The sequence below is a fragment of the Cucurbita pepo genome, unplaced genomic scaffold (genome assembly GCF_002806865.2).
Source record: "Cucurbita pepo subsp. pepo cultivar mu-cu-16 unplaced genomic scaffold, ASM280686v2 Cp4.1_scaffold000252, whole genome shotgun sequence".
Classification (NCBI taxonomy): domain Eukaryota; kingdom Viridiplantae; phylum Streptophyta; class Magnoliopsida; order Cucurbitales; family Cucurbitaceae; genus Cucurbita; species Cucurbita pepo.
The window spans coordinates 55727-76153 of NW_019646503.1; the positions used below are offsets into that span (position 1 = coordinate 55727).

Genomic DNA, 20427 nt, shown 5'->3' on the forward strand with positions numbered 1-20427 from the left:
TTCCAGTAAGTGTTAGGGATGAGACGCCAGACATGAGCTTTGACGATATCATCGATATTTTTATTACATAATTTAAAAATGAATGAAATATTATAAAAAAAAAAAAAAAAAAATCTATTTGTTATATTTATAATTTTTCAAAAATATCTATCGGTATCTTACAAGCCTTGAAGAAATATCTGTTATCTAATGTTTTGAAGGTGCCCAATTTCCAGACGGTCGACATGTCGTTCGCGTTGGAATTTGGAATAGCCTGTGGCATCAAGCCGAAGCATAACGAGAAGGACGCAGACATCTGGAAGGGTCAAAATCCCAAGAGCAGCGACGGCTCAACTACGGAGCTTCCATTCAAATTCCCCATGGGATGATTGAAATTTCAAAGCCTTTCACGGAAACATAATTCTGTTCAATCCTTCCGTGATGTGGGCGCTTCGGACCCCCCAATATACCCAATACCCACCTTTGTCCCGCCGCCATTCTTCCGCTCATTCCCCTTCAAAACCCTCAATCTGCTCCGTCTCCTTAAACTCTTCAACCGCTGCAAATTCCAATAAGAATCAGTTGATTCAATCGCTGTGCAAACAGGGCAATCTAAAACAAGCCTTTTTGCTCCTCTCCCATGAATCCAATCCTACCCAACGGACGTGGGAGCTTTTAATCCTCTCCGCCGCTCGCCGGAACTCTCTTTCCGATGGCCTTGACGTCCATCGACGCCTCGTCGATGGGGGATTTGACCAAGATCCTTTCCTGGCCACCAAGCTTATCAATATGTTTTCCGAATTGGAATCTGTTGACAATGTACGTAAGGTGTTCGACAAAACGCGTAAGAGAACTATATTTGTTTGGAATGCGTTGTTTAGAGCTCTTGCGTTGGCGGGTCATGGAAAAGACGTACTGGAATTGTATGCCCAGATGAATATGATGGGAGTTCCTTCTGATAGGTTTACTTATACTTATTTGCTCAAAGCCTGTGCTGCTTCAGAGTGTTTGGTTTCATTTCTCCAGAAGGGTAAGGAAATTCATGCGCATATTTTGAGACATGGGTATGAAGCTCATGTTCATGCAATGACTACTATGGTGGATATGTACGCAAGGTTTGGGTGTGTTTCTTATGCAGGTGCTGTGTTTGATGAAATGCCTGTGAGAAATGTGGTTTCTTGGAGTGCTATGATTGCGTGCTATGCAAAGAATGGGAAGCCATACGAAGCTTTGGAACTCTTTCGTGAGATGATGCTCAATACCCACGATACCGTGCCGAATTCCGTGACGATGGTCAGCGTACTCCAATCCTGTGCTGCTCTTTCTGCTCTGGAGCAAGGGAAGCTTATCCACGCTTACATTCTTAGGAGGGGTCTTGATTCAATCTTGCCAGTTATAAGTGCTCTTGTGACCATGTATGCAAGATGTGGTAAGCTTGAGTTAGGCCAACTAGTTTTTGACTTTATGCATAAGAGAGATGTTGTCATATGGAATTCCTTGATTTCGAGTTATGGAGTACACGGATATGGAAGAAAAGCAATCGAAATTTTCGAAGAGATGGTTGATCATGGAGTCTCACCCAGTTACATATCATTTGTAAGTGTTTTAGGTGCTTGCAGCCATGCCGGGCTTGTTGAAGAAGGGAAGGAGTTGTTTGAATCCATGGCAAAGAAACATGGTATACAGCCTGGTGAGGAGCACTATGCTTGTATGGTTGATCTTCTCGGGCGTGCGAATCGATTGGACGAAGCAGCCAAGATTGTAGAGGATCTGCGTATTGAACCAGGGCCAAAAGTATGGGGCTCTCTTCTTGGTGCCTGTAGGATTCATTGTCATGTCGAGCTAGCTGAACGAGCAAGCAAAAGGCTTTTCGAGCTCGAACCTACGAATGCCGGGAATTATGTACTTCTAGCTGATGTTTATGCAGAAGCTAACATGTGGGATGAGGTAAAGAGAGTTAGAAAACTACTTGATTCCCGCGAACTACGAAAGGTCCCGGNAGCTCGAACCTACGAATGCCGGGAATTATGTACTTCTAGCTGATGTTTATGCAGAAGCTAACATGTGGAATGAGGTAAAGAGAGTTAGAAAACTACTTGATTCCCGCGAACTACGAAAGGTCCCAGGTAGAAGTTGGATCGAAGTACGAAGGAAGATCTATTCATTTACATCTGTTGATGAGTTTTATCCACAGGCAGAGCAGCTCCATGCCCTGTTAATGAATTTGTCAAATGAGATGAAGCAAAGAGGGTATACCCCACATACTAAAGTGGTGCTGTATGATCTTGATGAGGAAGAAAAGGAAAGGATTGTGTTGGGTCATAGCGAAAAGCTCGCAGTTGCTTTTGGACTCATCAATACAAGCAAGGGGGACACCATAAGGATATCTAAGAACCTGAGGTTATGTGAAGATTGCCATTCTTTCACAAAATTCATCTCCAAGTTTGCTGATATCGAGATTATGGTTCGAGATGTGAATCGCTTCCACCATTTCAAGGACGGAGTTTGCTCGTGTGGAGATTATTGGTAGGTTGTATACTTGCAAATCCTTGCCTTATTCTTTGTTTTTGCTAGTACCATTATGATAATCACAGGTGATGCAACAGTTCTATTGGGCAGCTACATAGACATAGTTGAACACTTTCACACACCTTGAAAATTGATTTCTTGAGGCCTGTAGTTTTATTGAGACGTCCTCTAGAGAAAATGCGAAAGAAAATGCATCATTTTGATGTGAAATTGAACCTCCCTTGGGGAAAAGCCTTCTATTTCTGCCTCCCTCTGCTCTTTCACCGTCCGGGCTACCTTTCCTGCCTATGCTATGCTCCCCCGGTGCAGGCCTACCACGCTTCGCGCCTGCAGTGTTTTTCCCATATGATCTTTGCCAGTAGTATCATCCTCCCCATTGACTGTATAAGCAGATTGCTACTCACTATTGCGTTCCGGTAGGCTATGGATTATAGGAACAAATGTAGTTGAATGAGACCGCAGGCGGGTGCTATAAAATGACTTTCAATCTCTCGGGCTAAAAAGAAAAAAGAATTTCCATATCACTTTTAGGGACACCCTTCTCTTCTTTGAAGTTATCCTTCTTTGACGACTCCCTCTATTTTCATTCTGGTCATGGTACATATAGAGAACGGTACGATTCCTCTTAGAAAGACACCTTTGCGAAACCTTCCCCACCATATATGGGTGAAATCAAACCTCAAACTCCATTCATGTATGACTTATTTAAGGCGTCCTAGTAAACTAAAGCATGCATTTTTTTCAACTAACTTTTACTTGAATATTGAATTAAACCAAAAGGTTAGTGTCCTAGGAATTGGAATAACCTTGTAATTGTAACTTTTGGTTCTTGGCTTAGGCTGTGTTCTGTTATTTGCTTGTTCTGTTATTTGCTTTTAATGAATAGGTATAGTCTCTTGTATTTTGGTAATGAAAGAAGACAATGGAATCTCCTCGATTTTAGGCTATATCGATGTGAGAAAAACCCTGTCCTCGAACAAGTGATGTACATAAATGTTCGTTGGTGGGTAAGAATAAGCGTGAGTTTGGAACGACTTTCAAGTACTTAAAAGTTGTTTACAAGTCGTTCAAAAGTCGTCCCAAATGAATCTTATGAGACAGGAGGTTTCTTTTCTGAAGATCTTTGCTCCTCCTTTTGGAGGATTGGTTTCTTTTATGAAAATCTTTTGATCGGCTTCCTCCTTTTGGAGGATTGATTTTTGTTTTGAAAATCTTTCGATCAGGTTCATCCTTTTGGAGGATTGGTTTCTTTTTTGAAGATCTTTCTATCACCTCCTCCATTGGATTGATTTCTTTTCTGAAGATCTTTCGATCAGCTTCCTCCTTTTGGAGGATTGGTTACGAATGGTCGCTCAAGATCTTTTTGTTATAAAATTGACAGAAGATGCCAAAAGGGATTTAGAGAAAAAGACGTTTGCATTCAATATTTGTCTTCAAATGAAGTATACTATTCTATCTCCATTGCTCTATCGAGTAGGTTTAATGAGAACGAATCATTTTTGGTTCTTTGAAGTCTCATTTGAAGAATCGTTTTCTACAATTCGTGGTTCGTGTTGTGTGAGTCTTGTTGAACTTTTTGTTCTAGACTTTCTTCAATTTATTATGGGTTTAGTTCTTCAGTTTAATTCTATTAATCAGAAAATTCAATTTTATGTGAATTATTTTGAAAGATTAATTTTATTACCTACATCATTGTAATATTATGGGAATTTATTAAACTATTCCAAAGTTTTAAGAAAACGCATCATATTCTATACGATACCACTATTTTTATAACTCAACGTCATACATATTTTTATTTCATTTTAACAAAAATTTTAAAAAGAATAGTTTTTCTAAACAATTTTAAAATTCTTGACAAAAATAAAATAAAAAAATTAGTTACATAATAAATTCGGTTTAACCTAATAATTACAATTAGCTTAATTACATCATAATAATAATAATAATAATAGCTTAATGAATTTATGATTTACATTAAACATAATTAAAGATATTCACACCTTTTTCAAATTTTACCATTATAATCTCATAAATTTTAGAAATAATTTCATGAATTTTTTTTCTTTTTTAAAAAGTTTTTAACTAAAAAAATAACATAAATTTATTAATATTATTCACGTTTGTAATAATTTATATAATTTTTATTAATATCCTTCCACTTTTAAAAAAAAATAAAAAATATATCTTTATCTTTAAAAAAGATTTATAAAATTTTAAAAATAAATTAACTTTTTTTTACGGGATAAAAACGTACCTCATAAATTATCAATAAACATTTTTATGTTATTTTAAAAATTTTATGAGTATTTTTGAAATATGGTTTCTTTATTTTATTTTATTTTTAAGTTGAAATATATTTTTTAAAACTTTTATAAAAGTTTAAGTATATTAATGAGAATTTTGATAAAAATGATATTTTTGAAATATTGGGTATTTTTTAATTTATTTTATAAAATGAAGAAAGCGAAAAAGTTTTAAGAGCGGTGGCTTGGGAGCCTGCAACGTGCTCAAACATGGACGGAGAGGGAGGGGGAGAGAGAGAGCACATGGAAATGGAAGAAAAAGGCAAATTGAGATTTACATATATTGTAAACCATAAACCTTCAGATTCTATTGCTTTCTCTTCCCTCCATTCATGGCTGAGCTTCTTGAATCTGCCTGGCGGGTATTGCTTTCTCTTCCTCTCTTCTTAATCTTCTTCTTTCCGTCTTAGATTTGTTCTTCATTTTCTAAACTTCTGTTCGCTGTCAAACTGGCTTTTGATGTCGTAGTGTTGCTCTTTTGAATTTTACTCTTCTACTTGTTACATTGCCCTAATTTTGGGGTTTTTTTGTGGTGAAATTCATCTTCTGCAGTTGATTTGAATTAGGATCTTGATGTTTAGAGCTAATGGCTTCCATGTGTTGTGGCGCTCTGATGGAGTTATGGATGCCATTTTTTCAGAATTTTGTTTTGTTTTCCAATTGGAGTGAATTTTGGTTTTTTCTTTTTTTGAAATGTGATGGTTTTTGTGAGATCACACGGTCGATTGAGGAAGGAAACATTTCTTACCAGGTGTGGAAATCTCTCCCTATTAGACATGCTTTAAAACTTTGAGTGGAAGCTCTACAAGGGAAAGCCTAAATAGGAGAATATTTGCTAGTGGTGGACTTGAACTGCGAGCTATGTGCCAGCGAGGACGCTGGACCTCAAAGGGGTGGATTGTGAGATCACATAAGTTGGAGAGGGGAGTGAAACATTCCTTATAAGGGTGTGGAAATCTCTTCCTAGTAGATGTGTTTTAAAGTCTTGAGAGGAAGCCTAAAAGGGAAAATCCAAATAGGACAATATTTGCTAGTGGTGGGACAAATGGTATCAGAGCCAGACACTGGGCGGTGTGCTAGGGAGGACGATGGACCCCCAAAGAGGTGAATTGCGAGATCACACATTGGTTGGAGAGGGAAACGAAACATTTCTTATAAGGGTGTGGAAATCTCTTCCTAGTAGACACGTTTTAAAACTGTGAGGGGAAGCTCAGAAGGAAAAACCCAAATAGGACAATATTTGCTAGCAGTGGGCTTGAACTATTACAAATAGTATCAGAGCGAGACATCGGATGATGTGCCAACGAGGACGCTGGGCCTCCAAGGAGGTGGATTCTGAGATCACACATCGGTTGGAGAGGAGAATAAAACCTTCCTTATAAAGATGTGGAAATCTCTCCCTAGTAGACGTATTTCAAAACCTTGAGGGAAAGCCCAAATAGGACAGTATTTGCTAATGGTGAGCTTGAACTGTTACAAATGGTATCAGAGCTAGACACCTTGCGGTGTGCCAGCGAGGATGCTGGGTCCCCAAGGGAGTGGATTGTGAGATCACACATCGGTTGGAGAAGGGAACAAAAGATTCCTTATAAGGATGTGAAAATCTCTCCTTTAGTAGACACGTTTTAAAACCTTGAGGGGAAACACCAAAAGGAAAAACCCAAATAAGACAATATTGTTAACGGTGGGTTTGAACTCGTACCGTTTCCATTTACTTTTTCTTTTCGACAACATGGGCTCGCTGGAATGTAGAATTACGCTATGGTTCTTTATACATCTTGTACTTCCTTTTATGAATTTTCTTTTTCTCCCATGGTGCAGTATCTGATCACAAACTTCAGTGATTTTCAACTAGCTTGTATTGGAAGCTTTATTATCCATGAAAGCGTGTTCTTCTTATCTGGGCTTCCCTTTGTTTTTCTGGAAAGAGCAGGGTGGCTAAGCAAGTACAAGATCCAGGTTTGCCCTCTTGCTTCACTAGAAATCTTCATAAGTTCTTATGGATGCTTGATCAATATTTGATATTTGAATAAGATTTACCTTTGTTTGTGATTAATGTATGATTATGAACTAGATTAGATATAATTAGTGCTTTAAGCTCTATTTCTCATTGATTATTCTTTCTATCAAGGAGAATGATATGATATGAAAAGAAAAGAAAATCACTGCCTCTTGAGCTGATACTTATGGATGCAGGCAAAGAACCTATCAACTGTGTTTTATCGCTCGAGTAATTAACTCGACTAATTATGGGTTAATTTTTTCTGCTTTATTCAGGCTAAGAATAATAGTCCTGCTGCTCAAGGAAAATGTATTTCGCGCCTACTGCTCTATCACTTTGGTGTAAATCTGCCCGTTATGATCGTTTCGTATCCGGTGTTCAAGCGTATGGGCATGAGAAGCACTCTTCCATTGCCATCCTGGTATCTTCAGGTTCTTTATGTTCTAAAGCATATATTTTAGGAGTTTTATCTAGCTAGGTTTAGTTTTTACGTTTTTTTGTGCAATCTCATATTGATTGGAGAGGAGAACGAAACATTCTTTATAAGGGTGTGGAAACCTCTCCCTACTAGACGCGTTTTAAAACCTTGAGGGGAAGCCTGAAAGGAAAAGTTCAAAGAGGGCAATATCTGCTAGCGGTGGGCTTGGGCCGTTACGACCCCACATCGGTTGGGGAGGAGAACGAAACCTTCTTTATAAGGGTGTGGAAACGTCTCCCTATTAGACGCGTTTTAAAACATTGAGGAGAAGCCCAAAAGCGAAAGCCCAAAGAGGACAATATCTGCTAGCGGTGGGCTTGGGCCGTTACAATCTCACATCGGTTGGGGAGGAGAACGAAACATTCTTTATAAGGGTGTGGAAACCTCTCCCTACTAGACGCGTTTTAAAACCTTGAGGGGAAGCCTGAAAGGAAAAGTTCAAAGAGGGCAATATCTGCTAGCGGTGGGCTTGGGCCGTTACGACCCCACATCGGTTGGGGAGGAGAACGAAACCTTCTTTATAAGGGTGTGGAAACGTCTCCCTATTAGACGCGTTTTAAAACATTGAGGAGAAGCCCAAAAGCGAAAGCCCAAAGAGGACAATATCTGCTAGCGGTGGGCTTGGGCCGTTACAATCTCACATCGGTTGGGGAGGAGAACGAAACATTCTTTATAAGGGTGTGGAAACCTCTCCCTAGTAGATGCGTTTTAAAACCTTGTGGGGAAGCCGGGAAGGGAAAGCCCCAAAAGGACAATATCTACTAGCGGTGGGCTTGGGTCGTTACAATCCCACATTGGGTGGGGAGGAGAATGAAACATTCTTTATAAGGGTATAGAAACCTCTCTCTAGTAGGCGCGTTTTAAAACAAAGAGGACAATATCTGCTAACGGTGGGCTTGGATCGTTACAACCCCACATCGGTTGGGGAGGAGAACGAAACATTCTTTATAAGGGTGTGGAAACCTCTCCCTAGTAGACGCGTTTTAAAACCTTGAGGGGAAGTTCAAAATGGGAAGCCCAAAGAAGACAATATCTGCTAGTGGTTGGCTTGGGCTGTTACAACCCCACATCAGTTGGGGAGGAGAACGAAACATTCTTTATAAGGGTGTGGAAACCTCTTCCTAGACGCGTTTTAAAACCTTGAAGGGAAGCTTGGAAGGCAAAGCCCAAAGAGGACAATAAGTGATAAGATAAGGAACCAACTACAAGGGGAATAAGATTCGGATTACCTTGTTGATCGAATATCTCAAGGCAAGAACACTTGATTGAGATTCGAATCACTCCACAAGCAAGATTGATCATGTCGAGCTTGAATGATTCTACATGCAATCTAAACTACATAGAATTGCAAAGAAACTTAGCCATTGGCTAAAGAAAAGCACAAATGCTTCTTTCTATATTTTCCAAGTCTACCTTACAAATACAACATACATGGCTTTATATAGCCTCAAAATGAAACTATTAAAGGCATTCCAAAAGTTGTAACATTCATACTTTATGGCCATAATTAGCCATTATGTAAATGTAACCTAAAGTAAATAAAATGTCTTAAAATACAATAACTCTAAATTACTCTAAATTGTAACCCACCCAAAATTTATAACCATCAAACTTCATTCCTCTTCAATGTGACATGAATTGCAACCTCTTTTGATAATTTTGACAACATTTTCTTCACATCTTCATTGAAGTATATTGTATGAATGATGTCTCTTGGTTCATATCAGGTGGGCTTGGACCGTTACATTTTCCTTATCTTGGGTTATATCATTACCTTTTCAAGAATTTAATTTGGTTTGCGTTTCATTCATGTAGGAAAGTCGTTTTCGGCCAGATAATATTTTACTTTATTGTGGAGGATTTTGTTTTCTACTGGGGCCATAGAATTTTACACACCAAATGGCTGTACAAGAACGTCCACAGCGTGCATCACGAGTAAGCGAGATTTACGAATGAAAATCCATGGATATGCTGCCTTCTTCCATGATAAAATCGTCTTAGGCTGTTTTATCGTTCTTATACGTGCAGATACGCTACCCCTTTTGGACTAACATCAGAATATGCTCACCCTGCCGAGATCCTGTTCCTCGGATTCGCAACCATTGTCGGTCCTGCTCTTACCGGTCCCCATCTAATGACTCTGTGGTTATGGATGGTACTTCGAGTGCTAGAGACGGTCGAGGCTCATTGTGGTTACGATTTTCCTTGGAGCCCTTCAAACTTCATACCTTTGTATGGGGGGTGAGTTGATTTGGCTTTGTAATGTCTTAAAGGAATACTTTGCTCTTTATCTGTTGTTCCTGAAATCAGCTTTGCTCTTTCTCCACAGTGCTTACTTTCATGATTATCATCACCGGCTGCTTTATACAAAATCTGGCAACTACTCGTCGACGTTCACTTACATGGACTGGTAAGTTCTGGTCCGAACAAGGTCGAATCGTTTATTACGTTATTGGTTTGAGCTTCATAGCATTAAAACCCGCTTTGTGGAACATTGATTTACCATTCATTCAATAGTTTCACGACTATTTCCTCGACTGTTGATCTGTGTAGTAAGTGTCGGTAAGCAAGGGGGTTGTTTGAATAATAGCTAGATGATGATCGTTGAATTACGAATGCACACCACATTCTTCAGTCGCTTTTTCTCTTGTCCTATGATACTATTGATGACCAATCAAACTCTGGAGAAGAAGCAAGCTTCAACGCTCACCAAGAGTACAGAGCCCTCATTATGGGGAGGGTAAAGAGCTTCCAACGACCTTTCATTCCCTTGTTTCGTCGTGGCACACCCCACACACAAACACCACCCGGCTTAGGGGGACTAGAAAACACCCTTCGGTTTACCCCCAGCCCTTGCCGCCTTCCATAACAAGCCCTTGAGCTTCCTTTGCGCTACCGTCCTCCTAGAAGCCACCAGGTTGACCCCTAGGCTTTTTAGGAATTACCTGAAACTTGAGCATCTTGTATTTCATCAAAATTGGGGATCCCCTTAAACATTCTTTTTTAGACAAAGGGCTTGACTTTTATCGGGTTAGCGTCGAGAAAGAGTACACCAACTAGTTGGCTATGTAAAAAGAGAGTGGGCTACCGAGAACACGAAGCTTGCTCTCTATTCGATCTTTCATCGAGCAGTAAACACGAAAAGGAGTTTTCATCTAGCTTGCATCTGTCATTTACCAAATTTGATCTCTTTGTACATGAAATATCTTGTAGAGATCTATATAGGTTTTGAACATCTGAAGAGACTCATCATCTGAATGGCTAACATGGAACTTTCATATGGGAAAGTCATATTTATATGCATTTCACGTTTTTGCATGTTCATGTTCATGGATTATCAATCATTTCTATGCATGGAAATAGCAGAAAAACACCGTCGATAACGTTTCGACTTCTTTGATCGGCAGGATATTTGGAACCGATAAGGGTTTCAGAAATTTGGAAGCTATAAAAAAGGCGGAAAGTTGATGAGACGAAAGAGAACGAGCTGAGGAAAACGTCGGGTACGTTCGAGATAGGTTTCTGATGTATAGGCCGACTCGAAAAGGTTTAGTTCTTCTATATCATTACCCTTTCTTGTGTGCCATGATGTGTTTTGTGTCTGTTTTGTTGCTTAAAATGGCTGTATTCCGAAGCTAATGTTGAGCTTCTACTATGGAATTTGGCTGTCATCTTCTTGTGGTTCAGTTAAAACTCTGTGTTCTTCTACCAATTGGCTTTCCATGTGACTTTATCTGTGTTGTGAAAAAGGTTTGAAGCTCATGTGTTAATGTCAAAAAGGAAAACTTAGAAGTTTATGGCATTGAGGAAATCGGGTCTTTAAAATGTTCGTAAGTGAATCGATTTGGACCGTCTGTCTAACAGCCCAAGCTCACTACTAATAGATATTACTCGTTTTGACTCGTTACATATTACACAGACCAACCCCACCACTAGCAGATATTGTCCGTTTTGATTCGTTATGTATTACACATATCAAGTCCACAGCTAGTAGATATTGTCTGCTTTGGTCATTATGAATTGTCGTCAGCCTTACGGTCTTAAAATGCGTCTGCTAGGGAGAGGTTTTCACACTATTACAAGGAATGTTTTGTTCCCCTTTCCAACCGATATGAGATCTCACAATTCACCCCCCTTAGAGGCTAGCGTCTTCGTTGGCACACCACCCGATGTCTAACTTTGATACCATTTGTAACAGTCCAAGTCCATCTCTAGCAGATATTGTTCGCTTTGGCCCGTTACGTATCGTCGTCAGCCTCACGATTCTAGAACACGTCTGCTGTTAGGGTGTGGTTTTCACATCTTTATAAGGAATGTTTCGTTCCCCTCTCCAACCGATGTAAAATCTCACAATCCACCTCCCCTAGTGGCCAGCGTCTTTGCTGGCACACCACTCGGTGTCTTGCTCTAATACCATTTGTAACAATCTAATTTCACAGTTAACAGATATTGTCCGCTTTTGCTCATTACGTATCACTGTCAGCCTCACAATTTTAAAACGCATATACTAGGGAGAGATTTCCACACCCTTATTCGTTTCCCTTGATGTGGGATCTCAGTCTGTTAGAGCGTTCATTTTTTATTAATGTAAGCGGTTTTTCATATTTTCTATACTTATTTTGAATCAATTACGTGATAGTTTTAAAATAATAATGTTGCTTAGATTGTTCTAATTGATTTTAAATGAAATTAAGTAAATAGTTATAATTCGTTTGGTAGCCTAAATTTTTAATAATGTAGTCTCTAAATTTTAATATGTAACGAACGCCACTTAGACTCAGATTATTATTATTATTATTATTATTATTATTTTTCAAAATTAAGTCTATAATAATAAATTTTTATTTTATTTTTGAAATTGGGCTAACAAATTCGAATATTTAAAATATTTTCAATATAGTTCATTTGACAATCTTGTAAACAAAACCCTATAATATCTAAGTGTAATGAAGGGAAAAATTAATATATTAAATTTGTATATATTATGGAGAGATAAATGACATTAGGGAAATAATAATTAATAAAGTTCCAATGGTGTAAATATTCAAATATTTTAATATTTTTTTTTTAATTTATGATCATGAAATAATTATCTACCTAATTAATTCAAAATAAAATAATTATCAAATAATCTAATTCAAAATTAGCAATAATTTAAGCTTAATTTGGGTTACAATTTGGTAGTTAATTAAAAATGGTAATATTTAGGAACTATTTTGGAATTTTTTTAATGAACTATACTACATGTAATATGGAAAAAATTGATGTTTCGGAGTGTTCAAATGACTCGAGAATTCGACCAATCTAAACTATCCAATTCATGGGTAGAGAGAGGACGATGAAATCATGGGCCTTCGCCCAGATCCCACAGCCTAACTCCTCGCTTCAAATGGGCGGGCACGAGAGAGGACCACTTGGATCCGACCGAGCAAGACAGGCTCCTGTCCCATCACTTTAACGCCCCCACTTGGGTCACAAGCTCGCGCAACCAAGCTCGGCGATGGACACGCTTGCCAATTCCAAATATAAATAAAGCCGAAATCCGATTTTCTTCGATGTGGGAGAAACAATTTGGATATGCAATCCTATTGACTGGGAGAATAAACATAAATTTTTTAAGTGATTAAATTGATAATTCAAACCATAGTTCAACACTTAAAATTGGGTTGTCTGTTTATTTACAATACAGGTTACATTAATAACTAAAATCTTATAGATATAAAATATCGAACATTTACATATTATTATGCATCACTAACATTAGTTATAAACATAAAATATTCTTAATATTAATAAATCTTATAAGTAGAATTGGATTGGTCGAGTTGACTCGATAAAAAAAAATTAATTTTCGATTTTTAAAAAATTCAACCCAACCTAATTATTTAATAAATTGTTAACGAAAGCTTATTAATATTGATTGAATATGAGGTTACATTATTTAATAAGTTTGTAAAATTATTATTAAATTAGTGGCGAATTAGTGAAAATTGAACGGATAATAAGAATTAAATCGAAAATCTTCTGAATTAAAAATAAAATTAATATTAATATTATTATTATTATTTTATTATTTTGTGGGTATAATTTTAACCAAAATTTGGTTGCAATGTGAAGAAAGCGAGGGGAAGAGGAATCTCTCTCATTTCTGCAAAATAGTTCAGAGCCAAATGAAGAAGGAAGAGACTGTGAAATTGATCAGCGCTGAGGGTTTCGAGTTCCTGATCCACAAGGATGCTGCCATGGTTTCTCAGACCATTCGAAACATGCTTACTTCCCCAGGTCTCCCTCTCTCTGTTGATCAATCCACTTTTTGAGCCTTACGATCTAGTTTTTCATTTCTTGCTCATGTATGGAGAAGAATGAATTAGGTGAAATCTAGGAATTGTTGTTTTGTTTTGAAATTTTCATGTTTAGGGCTTTGTTTTACTATTTTAGTTTTTATGGATAGGTAATTTTGCTGAATCGCAACACAGAGAAGTGACTTTTCCTGAGATTAGCACCACCATTCTCGAGAAGATTTGCCAATATTTTTACTGGAATCTTCAGTTCGCCAGGTTTTTGTTTCTTTTTTATGTCGACTTTTCTCTAATTATGATTAGTCTGAGATGAATTGCCTGAATTTCTAGCAAAGTAAAATGCTGATGTTTCCTTGTTATTATTTCGGATTTCAGGCTCCGGTAGTTTTTCTTAAACTGGTCCTCTTCCAATGATTACTAATTGAAAGTGTAAATCGTTTACACTGAATCACGTGGGAATGAAACTTTTGATGCTTAGTGTCTGATAAAGATATTAGTTATGGATGTTATTGTAGTTCTTGTTACTATTCTGGTCCATGATCTTGGTCTCTTTACTCTTTTTCGTTTTTTTTTTTTTTTTTTTGGAATTGGTTGTTAACGTAGGGCTGCATCCTCTCCAATTAATTGATAATAGAAACAAAGCGTAGGGCGTCTAGCATTTGGACTATGCAGATTGATCTTGTTGGTCTGAAATTTTAGATTCGTTTCAGGAAAAAAGAGAAGTTTTCTGAGAAACAAGATAGAATGTAGTATATTTGATCCGGATCAACTTATCATAAAACCATTCATGTTTCTTTTGTTATATACTTTTGTTGTTTGTGTAAGAGATGTCTTGTAGGCATACCCTTGAGTTAGAACTGTAGATAAGAGTTCTTACATGTTAATTGGATTTAGAAGTCAAATGTTTTGCGCCACAATAGGACAGTACATGGATGTAAATTATAATGGAGGAAGGCTTGACAGCTGACGATGACAATCCTCCTAGGCTAAACATTACTATTATTATTAAAAAAATTATTGAGAAACCTGGCTGTCATTGAGAAAAAAAAAATACATGGACATACAAAAAGGGAGTCGACTACAAGAAGGGACTTCAGTCAATTAGAATGAGTATACTCGTAAACAAAATTGAGTCGGAGTAAGCTCTACTATTTATTGCGACTTGTCGGAGTGTTTTGAAGGCATGTGGGAAAGTGCATGCTTATGGAGTTTAGGTCAACTTTGTACAATGTTTTGGTCATTTGGTCATTGGTGGACAACAGATGAAATTACACTCTTCATGTAAACATATGTGACTCCCCTCATTTTTCTGCAATTTTGTGGGGACTTAACTGATTAAAGATTATGTTGTTGTAAATACTTATGCGTGTACCTCCGCATTCTCTTCGATTCTTGTTTCGTTCTTTAACTCTGTGTCTCGGACATTGATTTCTTGCTTTTTGCCAGTGGGAAAGAGACCGAGTTCCCGATTGAACCTGAATTGACTCTTGAGTTGATGATGGCTGCCAACTATCTCCATACATGAAACGTGACCTCCGTGCAACCTTCCAGATAGAACCATTTGACATTATAATCAGGTGGCAATTATTGTAGGGATAAATGTTGAGTATTTTTGTACTTAGCTAACCTCACTGAGATGACTTATAGAATACACTTGGAACATCTATGTTTCCATAACCTTTTGTCTTAAGGAGATATTGGTCGATGGATCTTCAGAATTTACATTTTGGTAAACTACTTGTGTTGTGGGGATCTAAATTTTGGATGAAAGGATTTTGTGAGATTCTACGTCGACTGGAAAGGGAAACGAAACATTCCTCGTAAGGGTGTGGAAACCTCTCCCTAGCAGACGCGTTTTAAAATCGTGAGGCTGAAGACGATACATAACGGGCCAAAACGGACAATATCTGCTAGCGGTGGGTTTGGGCTATTATAGATTAAATCAATGAAACTTTAGGAGTCGAAGAATCACTCTTGGGCCCATTTTGATAGACCCTAGATCGTTCATTGAAGAGAAAATGCAATAAATACCTAGAATGAGTAGAATAGAATCTCCTATGGCATCCATTGTACAATCTTATCATCTTGGCTCCAAAAGAGAGGAAGGGGGAAGAGAAGGTGTTGTGCTTGTATTAAGTATTTTTTTTTTTTTTTTTCCAAGTAAATAGATGCGAGTCAATCAGCTAAATTTTGTTTCTTGGGTGACTTTTAATGTTTTGGTGTCTGAGGTTTTCTTTTTCCAATGTCTTGCTGCATATTAAGAACTTTCAAATATTGCAATAATGTCTTTACACTTTTAGAAAGAGTTCGAAAATGTTCCTACCGTTAGTATATGGATAGAACTCATTATCTATAGCCTTGAACGTTGTTGCTCGTTTGTTTAATATCCTTAAAGTTAAAAGTAGTATCAGACTTGAAACACTTTTTCATATCCTTTTTTCCTTTCTTTTTTTTGATAGCCTCTTAATCTTCTTTTCATTCCCACTCCCTTAAGTTAGGGTTTAGGTTAATGCAAGAAGAAAGGAGAAGAACAAAACTACCTGAGGACTTTTAGGACATGTCGAGACCTTGAGACCAATATTACTATAATTGATGAGATGAAGATTTGGTTGATCATTGTTTAAGTTCATTGTAGTCTATTTGTTGGGGCTAATTCAAAAGGTTCTTGAATGATCGATGATGATATTTCTTTGTCGACTCTTTTTGTATGTGGTGATTTATTATTGATGTCAAACTAATGAATATATAAAAATATCAGTCTATTAGCTTCAAACTTTCAATTCTAGCATCGTATTCTTTTTTCGTCTTTTATAAATTACGAACGCATTGTGTTCTACTTTAGTTAGCAACTATTTTTTCTCTTCTTTTCGCTCAACCTTGACGCTTAGCCAAGTCGAACTAGCCATTGTCTTTCCCCTTTTCTTCTCTATTGGCCGAGTCACTCGTTGCTCTTCTCTCACGTGTTGATCGTTTTCCTTTTGATGCTCGTCTAAGTCAAACAGTTGCCATTCACCATAGAAGTTGTTACTGGTAATTTTATTAGTTCACTCGCTCGTTTTTAATTAAAACTCGAAAAATAGAGAGAGAGAGAGAGAGGTTGGGTTGTTGTTCCCATGACTTAGGGTTTGATAGGAATTGATATACCAACCCAGTCCAAAAAACTCCCCTCAAAATTTTCAAGTGACACATCTTAGTGGTATAAATTGTTTTTAAAAATTAAAAAAAAAAAAACAAACAAACAAATAAAAGCCTCCTTCCCACACCAAGTTTTCTTTTCCCTCCCATTGCCGCCGCCACCGTCTCTGTACCGGTTTTGTTTTCCCCTTTTCCTCCTCCTCCATATCTCCCTCTCCTCTGCAACCCACGCCGGCGAACTCTCTCTGATTCAGTCACACGCCGGCACATCTCCATCGGCAACGCCCGTTTCTTCCTTCTCTCCCCATCTCCCTCTCTGCTTCAACGGCGCCGGCACGTATGACTTCCCAGCCTTCTTCTACTCGTCGTTAAGGTGCACACTCTGTCTTCCTCTAACCACTCCCTCTCTCAGTCGGTTCTTACCGAGTTCGCAGGGATTTTTTTTTTTTTTTTTCTTTGTTCATTTTCTTTCTCCAATTCAACCAATTCGTATATAGGGTAAAATTGGAATGACGTCAAAAAATTTATCTAAAATCCTGCGACATTTAATCTCCCTTTGTTCTCAGTTCTGATGCCTCTCACGAATGATATAACCCTCTCTGCCCCCCTCCTGTGAAATCGAGCGGCATAATACGATGGCAATGCGGTGGTTTTCCAAGTCGAAGTTACCCATTTGTTATTCGGTATTCCTACGAGGTCTAACGACGAGACCCATTAGAGATATCTCATTACCAGTAAAATCGACGGTTGCCGGATTTCAGCCGGATTCCAGCCAACCCTTAAGCGGATTCCGGCTATATCACGACGGGAGGCCGCGGGGACCCCTTTGGAGAAGCCGGAAAGCAATTGGGAAAGAAGCGCTTTTCGTTATTCAGGGATTGAAGAGATTCAAGGAAGATGAAGAGAAGCTCCAGAAGTTCATGAAGTGTCATGTTTTGAGGCTCTTGAAATTGGATATGATTGCTGTGCTTGGTGAACTTGAGCGGCAGGAAGAGGTTGCTTTAGCCGTCAAGGTCTCTTTTCCCTTCCTTTCTTCATTATGTTCTGTCATTTTTTGGGTTTTTAACTTTACTTCATGAGGTGCCATGGAAATAGATAACGAGGTTCTGCAAAATATACATAATATTCCTGTCTTACTCTTGTTTGTTGTCTTACTCTTGTTTGTTGTCACTATTACTTTCAATAACCTTGTTGGTTAATGCTTTGAATTTTTGCTTCTTAATTGTTATGTTCATCTCTGATCTGCCCCTTTTGATTGCTCATCAGGGTCTTCTTCATATATATAGATATATATATATGATTTAAGATCTTGTATATGAGCCCTTATCCAATGTAGTTGCTCGTGGAAAATATGTTGTGAGATCCCACCTCGGTTGGGGAGGAGAATGAAACATTCTTTATAAGGGTGTGGAAACCTCTCCCTAGCACAAACCTTGAGGAGAAGCCCGAAAGGGAAAGCCCAAAGAGAACAATATCTGCTAGGAGTGGGGTTGGGTTGGGTTGTTACAAATAATATCATAGCTAGACATCGGGCAATGTGCCAACAAGGACGCTGGGACCTGAAGGGGGTGGACATGAGGCGGTGTGCTAGCTAGGACGTTGGGGCCCGAATGGGGGTGGATTGGGAGTTCCACATCGATTGGAGAAGGGAACGAGTGGCAGCGAGGACGTTGGGCCTCGAAGGGTGGTGGATTGTGAGATCCCACATCGGTTGGGGAGGAGAACGAAACATTCTTTATAAGATTGTGGAAACCTCTCCCTAGCAGTCGCGTTTTAAAAACCTTGAGGGAAGCCCGAAAGGGAAAGCCCAAGGAGGATGTGCCAGCAAGGAGGCTGAGCCCTGAAGGGGGGTGGACATGAGGCGGTGTGTTAGCTAGGACGTTGGGCCCCGAATGGGGGTGGATTAGGGGTTCCACATCGATTGGAGAAGGGAATGAGTGCCAGCGAGGACGCTTGACCTCGAAGGGTGGTGGATTGTGAGATCCCACATCAGTTGGGGAGGAGAACGAAACATTCTTTATAAGGATGTGGAAACCTCTCCCTAGCAATCGCGTTTTAAAATTCTTGAGGGAAGCCCGAAAGGGAAAGCCCAAAGAGGACAATATCTGATAGCGGTGGGTTTGGCCTATTACATATTTGCTGTTAGATTCTCTTACTTCAACTCGATATTGATCAATTGTACTTCATTGTTTCGGGGAATCTGACCTGACCTGCTGCACTTTTCTATTGTCATTATGTTTGCTCGCCTTGTATGCTTGTCGAACTTTCAGGTATTTCGGTTGATTCAAAAGCAAGAATGGTACAAGCCCGATGTTTTTCTCTACAAAGACTTGATTGTTGCATTAGCTAGAAGTAAACAGATGGATGAAGCAATGGAATTATGGGAAAGCATGAGAAAGGAGAATTTATTCCCTGATTCTCAAACGTATACCGAAGTCATCAGAGGCTTCTTGAAATATGGATCTCCTTCTGATGCAATGAACATATATGAAGATATGAAGAAGTCTCCTGATCCACCAGATGAGTTGCCATTTAGAATTTTGTTGAAAGGACTTTTGCCACACCCCCTTTTGAGAAACAGAGTGAAGCAAGATTTTGAGGAGATCTTTCCTGACCAGCACGTGTACGATCCCCCGGAAGAGATATTCGGCCTACGCTGAGGTATGTTTTATTAACGTTGCGTTTTTGCTTGTATTATCTGAAGGTTGGTAGCACTTAGTAGGCATTCTTAGTCGGCCATTGATGTCATTAGAAAATAACCAAAACATGTCTTCGAATTAGCGGTCAAGAACTGTAGGATGAATAGTTGGTCAGATATCCGTACGAGTCATGTGGATAATAGTTGAGTTCGAGCCAAGAAATCTCTTCGTCGTATGGTTCGCTCATCTTAGATCCGAAGGGGATCAAGTGAGTGATGTCATCCTTGTAAACAGGAAAATTCATAGACCATTCCCGTCGTCATTGTTTCCGCTCTGTAGAAGTGCAAATAGTAAGATCACCCCTTGGATGTGTTAAATATTTTGGGGTCACGAACCAACGATCAAATCCTGTTCGATAAGTGGAATGCATTGGTTGTCCACACTTTTGTGGGGTCGGTAGGTTCGGTTGGAAGAGTACACCATTGAAAGACCTTTAGCCCTTTGACGTCAGATGCTTGTTCATGTCAGTTCACTGCTGCTAACTAGTTTAGCTCTTTCTCTTGCATGGTTACGACTTCATTCTAATCTGATTACGTCGTATTACACATCATTTCAGTGAATTAATAGGACGTTTTGTCGGAGAACATTACTCCGGTTTTGTGATGTTTCCTGCTGCTGGAGCTGAAAGCAAAACAAAGCGTGACGATACGAAACTGCAATGAGATGGAGACATTATCAATGGCGTTTCTCGGGACAGGCGTCTTGGGATTCAAAGGAGAAGGTAAAGAAGAGGGTGAAAACACCATAGCTTGAATCAAATGCAGGTGTTTGTTTCCTATTAAGAGAGTACGCAGTTTGTTGAGGGATCATTGTCCAGAAATTGTCTATTTACTGAGGACCCTGAATGCAACAGGGAGATACCAACTTAATATTTAAAAAATTAAAATTTAATATTATAACATCGTACCAAAAAAAAAATGTCTCAAACCTATTTTCAACTTGAATGTTACAAATATATTTCAAAAGTAGTAATATATAAGTAATAATATTTATAACAAGC

The 20427-nt window shown here is 38.6% G+C and overlaps 4 protein-coding genes across 6 annotated transcripts; all 4 read left to right on the forward strand.

The window, feature by feature from the left end:
* The first annotated feature begins 197 nt into the window (after positions 1–197).
* On the forward strand, positions 198–2718 carry LOC111784644 (pentatricopeptide repeat-containing protein At3g46790, chloroplastic-like). Of its 3 annotated transcripts, none has more exons than XM_023665280.1 (2): positions 198–1971; positions 2099–2718. In XM_023665280.1, the coding sequence occupies exons 1-2, from the start codon at positions 421–423 to the stop codon at positions 2507–2509; spliced, it is 1962 nt and encodes a 653-aa protein (XP_023521048.1). In that variant the 5' UTR covers positions 198–420; the 3' UTR covers positions 2510–2718. The 3 variants fall into 3 exon arrangements, with proteins under 3 accessions (XP_023521048.1, XP_023521050.1, XP_023521049.1); XM_023665282.1 differs by having other exon boundaries at positions 198–1926; positions 2054–2718; XM_023665281.1 differs by having other exon boundaries at positions 198–1881; positions 2009–2718.
* Positions 2719–5004: 2286 nt separating this feature from the next.
* Positions 5005–11025, forward strand: LOC111784635 (methylsterol monooxygenase 2-2-like). Its single transcript, XM_023665270.1, has 7 exons — positions 5005–5176; positions 6636–6773; positions 7092–7237; positions 9110–9229; positions 9323–9535; positions 9624–9704; positions 10702–11025. The coding sequence occupies exons 1-7, from the start codon at positions 5147–5149 to the stop codon at positions 10760–10762; spliced, it is 789 nt and encodes a 262-aa protein (XP_023521038.1). The 5' UTR covers positions 5005–5146; the 3' UTR covers positions 10763–11025.
* A 2361-nt stretch (positions 11026–13386) lies between these two features.
* Positions 13387–15327, forward strand: LOC111784646 (elongin-C-like). The gene is made up of 3 exons (XM_023665284.1): positions 13387–13576; positions 13746–13851; positions 15040–15327. The coding sequence occupies exons 1-3, from the start codon at positions 13465–13467 to the stop codon at positions 15116–15118; spliced, it is 297 nt and encodes a 98-aa protein (XP_023521052.1). The 5' UTR covers positions 13387–13464; the 3' UTR covers positions 15119–15327.
* A 1485-nt stretch (positions 15328–16812) lies between these two features.
* LOC111784645 (protein THYLAKOID ASSEMBLY 8-like, chloroplastic) lies at positions 16813–20326 on the forward strand. The gene is made up of 4 exons (XM_023665283.1): positions 16813–17101; positions 17295–17741; positions 18999–19389; positions 19984–20326. Exons 2-3 carry the CDS (start codon positions 17364–17366, stop codon positions 19386–19388), a joined length of 768 nt encoding a protein of 255 aa, XP_023521051.1. The 5' UTR covers positions 16813–17101; positions 17295–17363; the 3' UTR covers position 19389; positions 19984–20326.
* The last annotated feature ends 101 nt before the right edge of the window (positions 20327–20427 follow it).